General features: G+C 39.3%; 1 protein-coding gene across 2 annotated transcripts in view; it reads right to left on the bottom strand.

Moving 5' to 3' along the window:
• The window catches only part of rab11fip2 (RAB11 family interacting protein 2 (class I)), a 92334-nt gene that overhangs the window by 11490 nt on the left and 67975 nt on the right, over window positions 1–12869 (bottom strand). For both annotated transcript variants that reach the window (XM_080205845.1, XM_080205846.1), the window contains exon 4: window positions 267–399. In XM_080205845.1, coding sequence (XP_080061971.1) covers window positions 267–399 — 133 coding nt within the window. The remainder of the gene's footprint in view (window positions 1–266; window positions 400–12869) is intronic.

Raw genomic sequence — 12869 nt, forward strand, 5'->3', positions numbered from 1 at the left:
CAGGATCATTATTAAATAGTTATTTGAATTTAATTCAAAAATCATCATAATTTTTTTGTAGAGAAAAATTTCAAGTCTTATCAAAGTAGCATAGAAGCCAGGGTATCATGGAGGAGTAGTCATGAGTACAGCTTAAATGAATACTAAAGTGAGTCAAAAAGTGAAAGCTTCACCTCAAAACAGAAACTACTTCCCAAGATTATGGCATTTGCTGTGTGTTTTGGATTGCTTTACTCATACATCAAAACATATTTCCTTACACTTACTCTGGCTTTGTCTTCATAGTATTCAAAGTGGTGTTGCTTGAATGTGTTATTTGAATGTTGATCATTCTCCAGATATTTATGTCTGTCGGTGGCTACTGTCACTCTATCTTCAGAATTTATGGGCTTCGCTGAACTGGAATAAGAAAAAGAAAAACTTTAGCTTAAATTCAGGAGCGAGTATAATATTGTTGATTTAAATGAAATTTGTTGACATCTGGAGCAGTTCAATATGCTCTTTGTATCAGAATTTTGCTACAAGAATTACACTGATGTCATGTTTGAAACTTCAATGCACAGCCCTATTTCTCTTTTCTTTTGAAGATGTCCATTCTCATGAAGCTGCTTAATTGGTGCAAGGCCAACCCAAGTAAGGCTGCAGTGACCAAGTTAGTGGAAACAGACTAGCCTCCCCCATTTGCTGCACAATGCTGGATTTGCTTACCAAAAATATAGGCAGTCTACCTGCCGCTAGATCAAAGCATTTTTTAATGCGACTCTATGAAGATACAAAAGAACAGTCATGCATGATTCACTTTTCCACTACTCCCTTTCCTTGCGTATCACTCAAATGGGGAAGTGGCAAATTCATCTTATTATTCATCTACTCGAATAAGCCAAAATTTGAAAAAAAAACCATGACAAATTCTATTCTATATCTATACGAGAAGTTTATATTTCCAGGACAAACCAATCACATCTCCCTTTCAATATTTGCCACACATATTCTCTGTGATGAGATTTACTACAATGCCATTATATACACTTCGAAAATTCTCATTACTTCACAACATCATGCAAGAGGCCAGACTGTCACTTCATTGTGAAATTTCTAGTTTAATTTTTGTCTAAATAAGTTTTGATTGTTACCCATTTCAATTATTGCAAGATTAACAGGCATACGTGACTTAGATACGACTAAGAAAATGGTTTGTATTATCTATATTTAAAAAGATTCTGGTCCAAATTAAGTTGTGTTATTTTGTATAAATACTAAAAAATGAAAAAATGTAATACTTTATTCTGGAAAGCAGGGCTTCATCTCAGCAAGACGTGTCAAATATTATTTGATGTTTATTTTCTTTCTGCTAGTGCAGTTTAGAAAGCTACAAACAGGTGCTTCGGCTATAATCAGAATACTTCACCTGACTGAAATTAAACCCAGTCAGAACCTAAAATAGCCTTTAGCCCCAGTGGAGATTTGGGTCAGGGAGATAAAAAAAAGGTCACATTACAACAAAGGTCACAGCGATAAGGAAAAAACTGATTGGTGAATCAAACCTGCTAAATCTCATTATACTAGTCTGTAATAGTGTTGTCAGGCGTTCTGCCCTACTTGCTATAGGATTGATTTGAATGAGGCACTCTTTTATCAGGTATTGTCTGAACTCTAAAGACAGGAACCCTCCCTCATGGCCTGCTTTTCATTCTCACACTGATGTGTCAAAGACGTGATGGACTTGTTCATTCATGGCTCCTTTTTTGATCTCACTCAGAAAAATGAGTGAAGTGAACTGGATCGAATTAGCTGTGGTGAAAACTAAGAACAGCTCCATTTATAGAAGTGTGGCAGTAATTTGTTGTGCCCTTTCTTCATCTGATGTCGTTCTCATGTCAGACAAGCTGGAGGATATGGTGGTCAATTGCTCAGATGGGTCTGTGGCTAAAGGTTAAAGAGGCAAACCTTAATTACCACACATGACAAACTGATTTGTAAACTATTTACAAACTATTTGTACAAATAATCCATTTAAACACAATGTTACAGAAGTATATACACAAATTTATAAGTAGAATGTCTGAACCCGAGTAGCAACTTGCAGATAAACTAATTGAAAGATATTTGAGATAGCTCAATGAGAGATAAAATGTAACAATACGTTTTTAAAAACTGCTGAGATGTTACAGCATTAAGCTTTTATGCTGTTAATACAATATGTAGTAATACATTTTTAAAACAGAACATTACAGATTCACAGATGTTAATAATTTTACATTTAATGAAGTAAGATTTAGTCAAGGCCAAAAAAAGGTATTAATCCAGAAGATTGTTTATAATCAAAAGTATGTAAAAACTAACTCATGGCTTTAAGAGTTCAGCTTATACTTGTAAAGTTGCTCCACTAAGTCATGTTATTAATAGCAAGACTCAAGGACAAGAGTAATGTTAACTCATATTTTCAGCTGCTTTGTCAATTGAACCTCTTAGCATTATTCTGTGTGCCCACAATCTTTAATTTTTTAATATTAATTTTTTTCAGAATTTGAATATGTCAGGAAGAAATGGAAGGCAGTATATAATCAATTTCATCTCCGATTTCTGTTCATGCTTAGAAATTACCAGAATCCAAAAAGAAATGGGTGTCCATTGATGTAGAAAAATAGAAAAATTCATAGTTTCTCACCTCACTGTAAACATTTAGGTGGTGGAGTTACAAACGGAACTGGAGCTTGGATTTTGCGACCACTAAGTGCATTGCAGAAATACCACCTATGGTTACATTAGTGGCTCTCCTTTAGCTAAAAAAAATTTAACTTTTCTTTGGTTTCAGGAATAACTTGTATTTACACCATCGCATTATGTTGGGGATCATGAGTTTATCATGAACACCAGGTCAAATAATGAGTTGAGATCACAAGAGTTTACGCATTTGTTATCTCCAAGAATGTGAAACATACGAACTGCTTTAGAAATTCGACAGCAGACTGCAGTTGTACCTTTTTGCAGATACAAGAATTTCTACAAAACAATGCAGCTGATACTTTTTTCAATGTTTCCCTTGCCTATTGTAGACTCAGTAGAACAGAAACGAATGCAAATTGTGGAACTAAATAGGGAAGCTAGATTTAACACTGGTCAAATCAAATAAGCTAAATTAACTTAACTCGGGATAAAACAAGAAGGGCAGCCCCCAAAAAGAAGGCAACTGCCCGAAACAAAAAACAAAGCAAAGGAAACTTAAAACGTTAAATCAAAAACATTAAATCAAGATGTGATTTAGGGGATTAATAATACTTCCCAGTCCCTGCGGTGCCCAATGGGCATGGAAAGCCTAGTAAGAAGTCTCACAACATCAGGTTAGAGTCCAACCAGTTTATTTCGTCAGGTAGGTTCCACACACCTGATGAAGGGACACCGTTTCCAAAAGCTTGTGGGATTACTATCAAATAAACTGGTTGGACTCTAACCTGGTGTTGTGAGACTTCTTACTGTGTTTACCCCAGTCCAACGCTGGCATTTCTACATCATGGGGAGCTAGACAGTGCCCTCGAACACCACAAGCTCCCTCTCCAGGGACACCCGGCCACAAACACACAGCTGTGGTAGAGGGTCAGATAGTTGAGCTGAATGACACCCCCCCACCTCAGTTTCCAGCTGCCTGGACCTGTTTGTAGCTCATTTGGCTAGGCCGAGGAGCAGATTCATGAGGAGATCCTCGAGGGTGCCTGTAAATCAGGAGTGTGAGACTGAAGTGCAAACAGAACATCAACAAAAAGATTTTTAGATAACTAAAAAGGGAGTGCAGCCTATAACATGCAACACAGACATAATCCACGGACTCTGAAAAGATGCAAGTTTCTGAGGAGTCCATGAACCAGTACAAATTACGGTTGTATGGTACTGCTGTGTGTACTAGCCTCCATCCCAGGTCCCCAGTGTAGTGGGGAGATCCCTCCATACAGGGATGATGGCAACAAGGCACAGCAAGGAGTGTCTGGGTGATGGGCGAGGATATGGTTGTGGAATGTGTGCAGCAGCAGTCCATCTAAGAAATCCCTCTGTGCACCGGCAAAGGACATTTCTGTGGGGTGACTCAAGCTGAATATCCAGTTCTGGGAAGGATGGGTCTGGGTTTAGGGCCAGTGTGAAATTCCATCTGAACAGGGGTACGCTCAGATTGAATTCTGCCAGTTGCACCTCCGAGCACGACCGTTTTGAGAGCTGAGCCAACTTGTGGGGTGTCATCCAGCCACTCCTCCACCAGTCAGCATGTCCCCAACTCTGGTCACCCTAGCACCGTAAAAAGTCTGACAACACCAGGTTTTAACCTGGTGTTGTCAGACTTTTTACTGTGTTTACGCCAGTCCAACGCCGGCATACCCACATCATGACACCCTAGCACCCACAGTCAGCCTCCCCAACAGCCACCAGAAATGGAGTTGGTGGAAAAGCAGATTCCTGAGCAGCAGCCCAGGATGACAGCTTCCACTTCAGACAGAGAGCTGTGATGCGAGGCAACTGTGTCCTGGACTTTAAGGAGGTCCTGATCAAAGACAGGCAACACCTGCAAGAATCTCCAAAGACCCCTCATGTCTATGACACACAGCTCCTGTTCATAGTTCAGGCTGTGTACCTGGCTGAAGAAATATGTTGCCAGGGCACACCAAAGGGGGGATTTAACATAGCACTATGGCCAGAGGAAGTGGGCTCAATAGTTTAGGAACAGGCTGATGAGAGCAAATTGTAGGAGAGGATGCACTACTCAGCCAACCTATTAGCATAAGGATTGGCAGGAAATGAACCCAATATATTATTTGCCTGGATTGCTTGGTAAGTCAACACATGGTGCACTTATCCACCAAGCTACTTTGGCTTTTCCATGTAGATGATCACAGGTGTGTTCAACAAACCTCAGTATTTCGGAACTCTAAAGAGCTCATTAATCTGCTTGTTATCTCCAAGGATCCACTAAAATGAATTGGTAATAACTTGTCCAGTTAAACGGTTGTGCTTCCCCGCTAGATTGTCCAGTAACTCTTAAGAGCTCATTAATTACCTGTCCTGTTTCTCTATGGAGCTAGTTAATTACCTGTCTGGTATCTCAATGGAGCTCGTTAATGATATGTCCAGTATCTCCACAGAGCCTTTGATAACACATTTTTATTATATTGAGCTTTCTTTTACCACTTGTCAAGAGCTGCAAATTGAGAAATTTTCACATAATTTGTACTATTTTTTGGTAATTTTGTCTCAGACTTTTCACATTAACAAAGGTTAATAGATTGTCAGAAGAAAAGTCATCACACGGCCATGTTTTTGCAGCTGAATAATATTCCACAATCTACTATAAAGTAATACATTTCTCTGGCCACAAATCTCATCACAATTTAGTAATTAGCAGTTACTAAAACTGTGACAGATTGTTAATGCAGCGAGAAAGAGCATCATTGAACCAAGCAAATCTGGTTTTCAGTTTCTAGACAAAAACCAGATTATGGTGGCGATTTACTAAAATTAAAAAACATATTAAATGGTTAGGATATTAAACTTAGTACAGTTTTTAAAAAGTGCTTTAAACTTGGACATTTTGGCAAAGTACATCAACATTTTTATTCATGTTCTAAATGGTTTACCAATGGGATACAAAAAAAAAGCAATGTTTCAAAACCTACATAGAAGAAGCAACATAGGCAGAAGAATAAAATTTATGAAAAATTTGAATAGTTTTCTAAGTGCACACCCTATTTAATATTACACTTGAAATTATTAAACTTGTGGCTGTTGCTTAGAAGAGATTTTTAGAAATGGCAAACATTAATCTTGATGGATTAAAATACTTGCTCCACCAATGACAGAACTAGCTAATGTGGACAGAGTGCAGCACTTTGGAGAGACTAGTTTACAGTCACAATACTAGGATGAGTCATTTATTACTTTAATACACCCTAAAACTAAATATCCAAAAAAACTGGAAGCTTAACAACCAATAGAATCTTTGGGTGAGAGAAGGAAAGAAAGAAAGAGTAGGGGAGCAGTAGTGATCAAGGAGAATTACAGTACTGGAGGGAAGAGGATGTCCTGCAGAGATCAAGAACAGAATCTATTTAGTGAGAGTGTTAAGAAGCAACAGGGTTGACATTACTGTAATGGATGCACTTAATGGCAACCAAATAGTAGGAAAGATATAGAGGAGCAAATTTGCAGGGAAATTACAGATTATGTGCAAGAATTATAGAACAATGATAAAGGAGGGCTTCAATTATTTTACTGAAAGCAAAAATGCTGGAAAATCTCAGCAAGTCTGGCAGCATTTGTCAGAAGAGAAAAGAGCTGATGTTTTGAGTCCAGAAGGGTCATCTGGACTCGAAATGTCAGTTCTGTTCTCTCCCTACAGATATTGACAGACGTGTTGAGATTTTCCAGCATTTCCTCTTTTGGTTTCAGATTCCAGCATCTGCAGTAATTTGCTTTTATTCAATTATCCTACTATAGATTGGGATAGTAATAATATAAAAGGCGGGGGGTGGTGGAGTTGGTGGTGTGGTGAAGAGCAAGCATGTTCAGGAAAGCCACCTTCTTGAACTGCTGCAGTCCATGTGGTGTAGATACACCCACAGTGTTGTTAGGAAGGGAGTTTCAGGATTCTGACCCAGTGACAGGGAAGGAATGTTAGTACAGTTCCAGGTCTGGAAGATATGCAGTTTGAGATTGAATGTGAAAGTGGTGGTGTTCTCATGCACCTGCTGCCCTTGTCCTAGGTGGTAGAGACTGTGGGTTTGGAACAGCCTGGTGAATTGCTGCAGTGCATCTTGCAGATGGTACACACTACTGCCACTGTACATCAGTGGTGCTGATGGTGGGGTGAATGCCAATCAAGCAGGCTGCTTTGTCCAGGATGATGTTGAACTCCTTGAGTGTTGTTGGGGTTGCATTCACCCAATTGGAGAGTATTCCATCACACTCCTGAATTCTGCCATGTTGGTGGTGGACAGGCTCTGAGGAGTCAGAAGGGGAGTTACTTGCGATAAAATTCCCAATCTCCAAACTGCTGTTGTTGACACGGTATTCATATGGCTGGTCAAGTCCAGTTTGTCAATTCTAATCCCCAGAATGTTGACACTGAGGGATTCAGTGATGACATCACTGAATGTCAGAGGGAGATGGTTGGATTCATTTTTGTTAGACACGGTCATTGTATGGCACTTAAGTAGCACGTTACACTCATGTCACACATCAGCTCAAGCTTAAATGTTGTCATGTCTTACTGAAACAAGGAATTATAAGTGGTAAACATTGTCAAGAATGGGAATGTTGGCTGATGAGTGCACAATATAATGGATGGTCACTGATGAAGCAGCTGAAGATGGGTGGGCCAAGGGCACTACCCCGAGGAACTTCTTCAACAGTGTCCTGGTACTGAGATGATTGACTTCCAACAACCACAGCCATCTTCCTTTGTGTTAGATATGACTCCAACCAGTGGAAGAGTACCCACCCCAATACACAATATAATTTAAAACAAAGTCATGAACCAAGCTGATGTTACCTGCGAGGTTGTCCTAACTTGAAACACTGACTTGTACAGTTTTGTTATTGGAACGGTGGGGGGAGTTATGTGAAACACCCAGCAAGATACCCAGTCTACGTCATCATACAACAATTATTAAAGACTATATATTAAAAACACAAATACACAAACAGGACTACAATACTTTAAGACAATTAAGTGTACAAATCATTAAACAGTTTATGTAGAAATTACCCCTGTTCCAAATTATATCTATGATTGCTGAACTCCTCAAGTCTTCCCCTTCCCAATTACATCCAAATTGAATAAACTACATAAATCAAATCCAGCTTATAGTTATCACACAACATGGCTAAGGATCAATCTGGGAAAATGTCTTTTCCTGCTTCAGCAAAACTACTTCAACAAAGGTTTCTGCTCTGCCTTCGACTTAGATGGAGGTCTAGCCTCCGGACTGTTAGACGTAAAACTAAACTGTCTGCTTCAGAGGGTGCTGGTGATTATATAATTTTTCCTCTTTTGTTCTTCATTATGTTGTCTGCATCTCTCAAATTCCTTGACTTGAGAAATTAGCATGTGTGTGCCTCCACTGATCTCTCAGTCATCTTGGTAAGCTGTTTTGTACTAATAGGGCAATTTATACCTGCTTTTAAGCAAGATGCCTGCTAATCTCATTACTGAGAAAAATCACAACTTTTGAATGTTGACTACTACTGTTGCTAGGCAGATCATGCCTTGTTAAATTCTTGTTGCTGCTGTCACTAGGCAGATCCGTGGCACTATCAAAATATATGTAGCTAATTGCATTTGGATCTTTTAACTTGGACAACCAATTTCTCAGGACATTGTTTACTCTATGAAAGTAAAGTGATCTAACCTCGCAGACTTGTTCCCAATCTTTGAACAATTCTCTCCATTCTAAATATGGGAAAAAGTGTAAGCAGTTCAGGACCTCAAGTCTGTGCCACCATGCGATTAAAATTAAAATGTATATTTTATATTGCACCTTTCACTACCACCAGGTGTCCCAAAGTGCTTTAAAGCTAATGAAGTACTTTCAAATGTATAGTCACTGTTGTAATGGAGGAAATATATAAATATATAAATACATACAGGAACAAACGTGGGGAATTGTGCTTAGAGGCAGAGGGAATGGGGGAGATCCTGAATGAATACTTTGCGTCGGTATTCACAAAGGAGAGGGGCTTGATGTCTAGTACGGTCATTGAGGGAGTGGTAGACCGATTGAAAGATTATTGATTACGAGGGAAGAAGTGTTAGGGCTCTTAGAGGGCATTAAAACCGATAAATTTGCAGGGCCTGATTGCATTTATCCTAGGCTGCTTAGAAAGGTGAGGGATGAGATTGCTGGGCCTCTGACGCAAATCTTTGTCTATACCCCTTCCTATAAAGGCTAACATACTATAGGATTTCTTCACCACACTCTCCACTTGCACTGCCACCTTCAAAGACTTGTACACTTGCACCCCCAGGTCTCGCTGCGACTCTATACCCCTTACGGGCTTACCCTTTATCATAAACCCTGCCCCTATATTATTCCGGCCAAAATGCATCACCTCACATTTATCCGGATTAAACTCCATTTGCCACGTATCTGCCCAATCAACCAGCCTATCAATATCCTGCTGTATTGCCAGTTATTTATATAATAAAATATATATAAAGTAGGGATAATGCTACTGCTCTTCTTCAAAACAGTGCCATGGAATCTTTTATATCGACTTCATAGAACAGACAGAGCCTCGCTTTAACATCTCATCCAAAAGATGGCACCTCCAACTACAGTACTCTCTTGCTACTCCATTGGACTGTCATCATTGACTTTTATGCTGAAGTCCTGCAATAGGATTTGAACCCACAACCTTGAGTAAAGTGTGCTAACAACTGAGCCAAAGCTGATATATTAAATAAACCACGGCGGATCTGTGTGAATCATACAAATTTATGGCATAGAAAAGAGTGATTCAGTCCACCATATCTGTGCCAGCCAACCATTAAAAAAAAAGCCAATCTCACTTTTCAGCTCATGGTGCAGAGACTTGTAGGTTTCGGTCAAGTATACATCCAAGTACTTCTTAAATGTTATGTCTGTTTTCTGCCTGTACAACCCTTTAAGACAGTAAGTTCTAGACCTCCATTACCCTGTGGGTGAAAATATTTTTTAACTCCCTTTTTTAACCTTGTCCTAATTACTTCAAATCCTTGCCCTTTGGTTACTGACCTTTAATGTTAAGGTCCTTCCTATCCAATTCCTATCGAGACCCCTCAGTTAAAGCTTTTCCAGCCTCCTCTATTTTAACAGAGCAATGTTGATCTAACTAGATTTTCCTTATGGCTTAAATTCTCCAATTCTGGCAATATCTTTGTAAATCTCCTCTATACCCCAGTGAGATTACATCTTTTCTGTGATGCTTCTATGCTTTCCACAGATGTTGTTCGCATGATTTTTTTCTGCTTTGTTACGATGAAAAATGGCAGACGGTGCATGTGTATAGAGGGGAGCTGAACAATTTTTTTTTAGAGTTATGATGATTGAAAAGGGATACAGGTGACCAATTTAATCAGCTTCTCGAGTCTTCTGCAATTTGTGGCTGATAGGAATCTTAAATAAATTCACATGGGTTTGCGAGCATGCAGTGTCCACGCACGATAACTAGCAAGAATCCACTGATCTCCCATTTAAAATTACTGGTTGAGGTTTTTGTCGAAGTGTTACACACTATTACCACCCTTTGTGCTTAATGGCCTACTTCTGGCAAGGCAGTTTTCTTATCCTAGGCTCCCCCACCAGAGAAGCTTTCTCTGTATCTTAAACGCATCAAATCACCCTTTGTAATGTGGAATACAAGCTTAGTTTATGGAATCTCCTTGTGGTGAAACCAATACAGCCCTCATAATATTCTGGTGAATCTGCATTGCACAACTGCCAATATTATTATATCCTGAGATGCAGTGCTAAAACTACTCTATACTGCTCTACATAGGGCTTTCTAAAACCACTGCAGAAACACTTCTTACCATTATAATCTAGCCCTAGAGATATAGTGGTTAGAGATGTAAGAACCAAGGGACAGAATCTCAAACAAGGGATATGCCATTTAGGACTGAGACAAAGTGGAATTTCTTCACTTGGAGAGAGAATTGAGAGTTATCCCCCCCAACTGCCAAGATGGTTGCAGAGATTGTCACTGAGTATATTCAAGGCAGAGCTGGTTAGATTGCAAGATATTAAAAATATCAAGGGAATGGGGATTGTGTGTAAAAATGGCAGACATTGACAACCAGCCATGGTCTAGTTGAATGGTGGAGCAGGCTTGAAGGACCAGATGGCCTATTGCTGCTGCTATGTTATGTACAGTAGCTGTGGACTAACTCATGTTTTACACCATTCTAGAACGACCTGTATGCCCTTACATTCTACAGTTTGGTCAAGAAAAGGTATTCTGTATGGCCTCTTAACTACCTTATCGACCTGTCCTGCTATCTTCAGTGGTCTGTGAGTCCTGCTCCTCTATACTTCAGCATCCTACCCTTGTGTATCCCATTGCGTAGTTTACCCTCCTCAAACGTATTACCTGTCTTCACCAAAACTGAAATCTATTTGCTGCTTTTCTACACACCTGACCAGTCCATTGACATCTTCCTGCAGCTCTCCTCATGAATCAATCACACTGGTTTTGTATCATCTGCAAATGCCTTAATCATAGATTTCAGTTACTGAGATATATGATGAAAAACAAAGCAAGAGATTGAATACAGAGCTCTGTAGAATTCTACTGGAAACAGCCTTCCAGTCTGAAATACAGCTGTCAACCATTGCATCTGGCTTCCTGCCACTGAGCCAATTTGGGAGTAAACTTGCCATTTACTCTTTGATCCTGTGTCCTACTTTTCTGCCCAGACTGCCACGTGAAACCTTGCCAAAAGCCTCACTAAAATTCACGTGGGTTACATCAAATGTGCTGCCCTCATCAATCCCCCTTGTTACAGCCTCAAAAAAATTCAGCTAAGCATCTTAATGCCCTCTACCTGCCATGGCTCCAAATCTTTTTATAGTTTTGCCTAACAAAAAACAATCAAGATTTAATATTAACTGAGCAAGCATTTACTGCTTTTTCAGGGAGGGAGTTCCATATTTCTCTTCAATGGCCTGGCTCTGATTTTAAAAGACTACGTCTCCTTGACCTAGACTTACCCTGCCTATGGAAAGATTCTCTGTCTCACAATTATTTTCAAAATTCTTAAACCTGAATCAAATAATCCCTTAACCTTCTGTAGTCTGTCTTCATAATCTAACCCTTAGAGTCCTGAATGTTCTGGTGAATCTGTTCTGCAATCCTTGCAAGGCCTATATATTCTAAGGTGTGGTGCCCAGAACTACATATGGTGTTCTAAACGTGGTCTAACCAGGTCTTCTAATAGCATCGGCAAAACGTCTCTTTATATCCCAGCTCTCTAACATTCCAATAGCTAGTTTGATTTTTTGTGCATGACTATTGTGTTTTGGTGATTCATGTCCATGGACCCCTTCATCACTTTGGATCTCTTCTGTTCCTAGCTGTTCAGCATTTAAATGATACTTGGATTCTATCTTTTATTGGTCCAAAATGGAAGAATTACCTACGTTGAATTCCATCTGTCTCAGTTTTTCCCTACTAACCTGATCTTGAAATGTCTCTAATTTTCTGCTCCCATCTTCCATACTTCTCAGTATTCAACTAACCTTTGCATCACTGACAAACTCAAATATGTAGCTCTCTACTGTGTTCTTCAATTCATCAGCAAATATGGTGAAGCCTCAACACATGGGTCCTTGTCAGACATTACTAATCACTTCCTTTAGATTCAAATGATACGATTATCCTCACTCTTGTCCTCTAACTTGGTCATTTGTCTTCAGTTCTATGAGCTTTTAGTTTCCAGTCTCTTATGTGGAATCTTATTGAACCCTTTTGTGCAGTCCATGTAAGCTACATTAATTAACATTCTCTTGCCTTCTACTATATTATTTCCATAAAAATTCAATTTGGCTCATAAGACATGACTTCCCTTTTACAAATCCATGTTGGTTCTCTCTAAATTAGTTCAAATTTTTCAGTGCTTGGCCACTCTGTCCTTAATAATAGATTCCAATAATTTCCCCACAACAGAAGCTAGACCAACAGATATAATATCCTGGATTTTCTCTTCCACCTTTCTGAAATAATGGAATGCAAGAAGCATAGGTTGACAATGTAGAATGCAGACGAGGAGATAATTCCTTTGGAAGACATCAAAAGCATCAGGCTATGGTCTACATAATTCTCCTCCCTGCAAATAAAGGGCATCTCTTCTG

This window comes from Carcharhinus amblyrhynchos, chromosome 17 (genome assembly GCF_965287045.1).
Source record: "Carcharhinus amblyrhynchos chromosome 17, sCarAmb.v2.hapA, whole genome shotgun sequence".
Classification (NCBI taxonomy): Eukaryota; Metazoa; Chordata; class Chondrichthyes; order Carcharhiniformes; family Carcharhinidae; genus Carcharhinus; species Carcharhinus amblyrhynchos.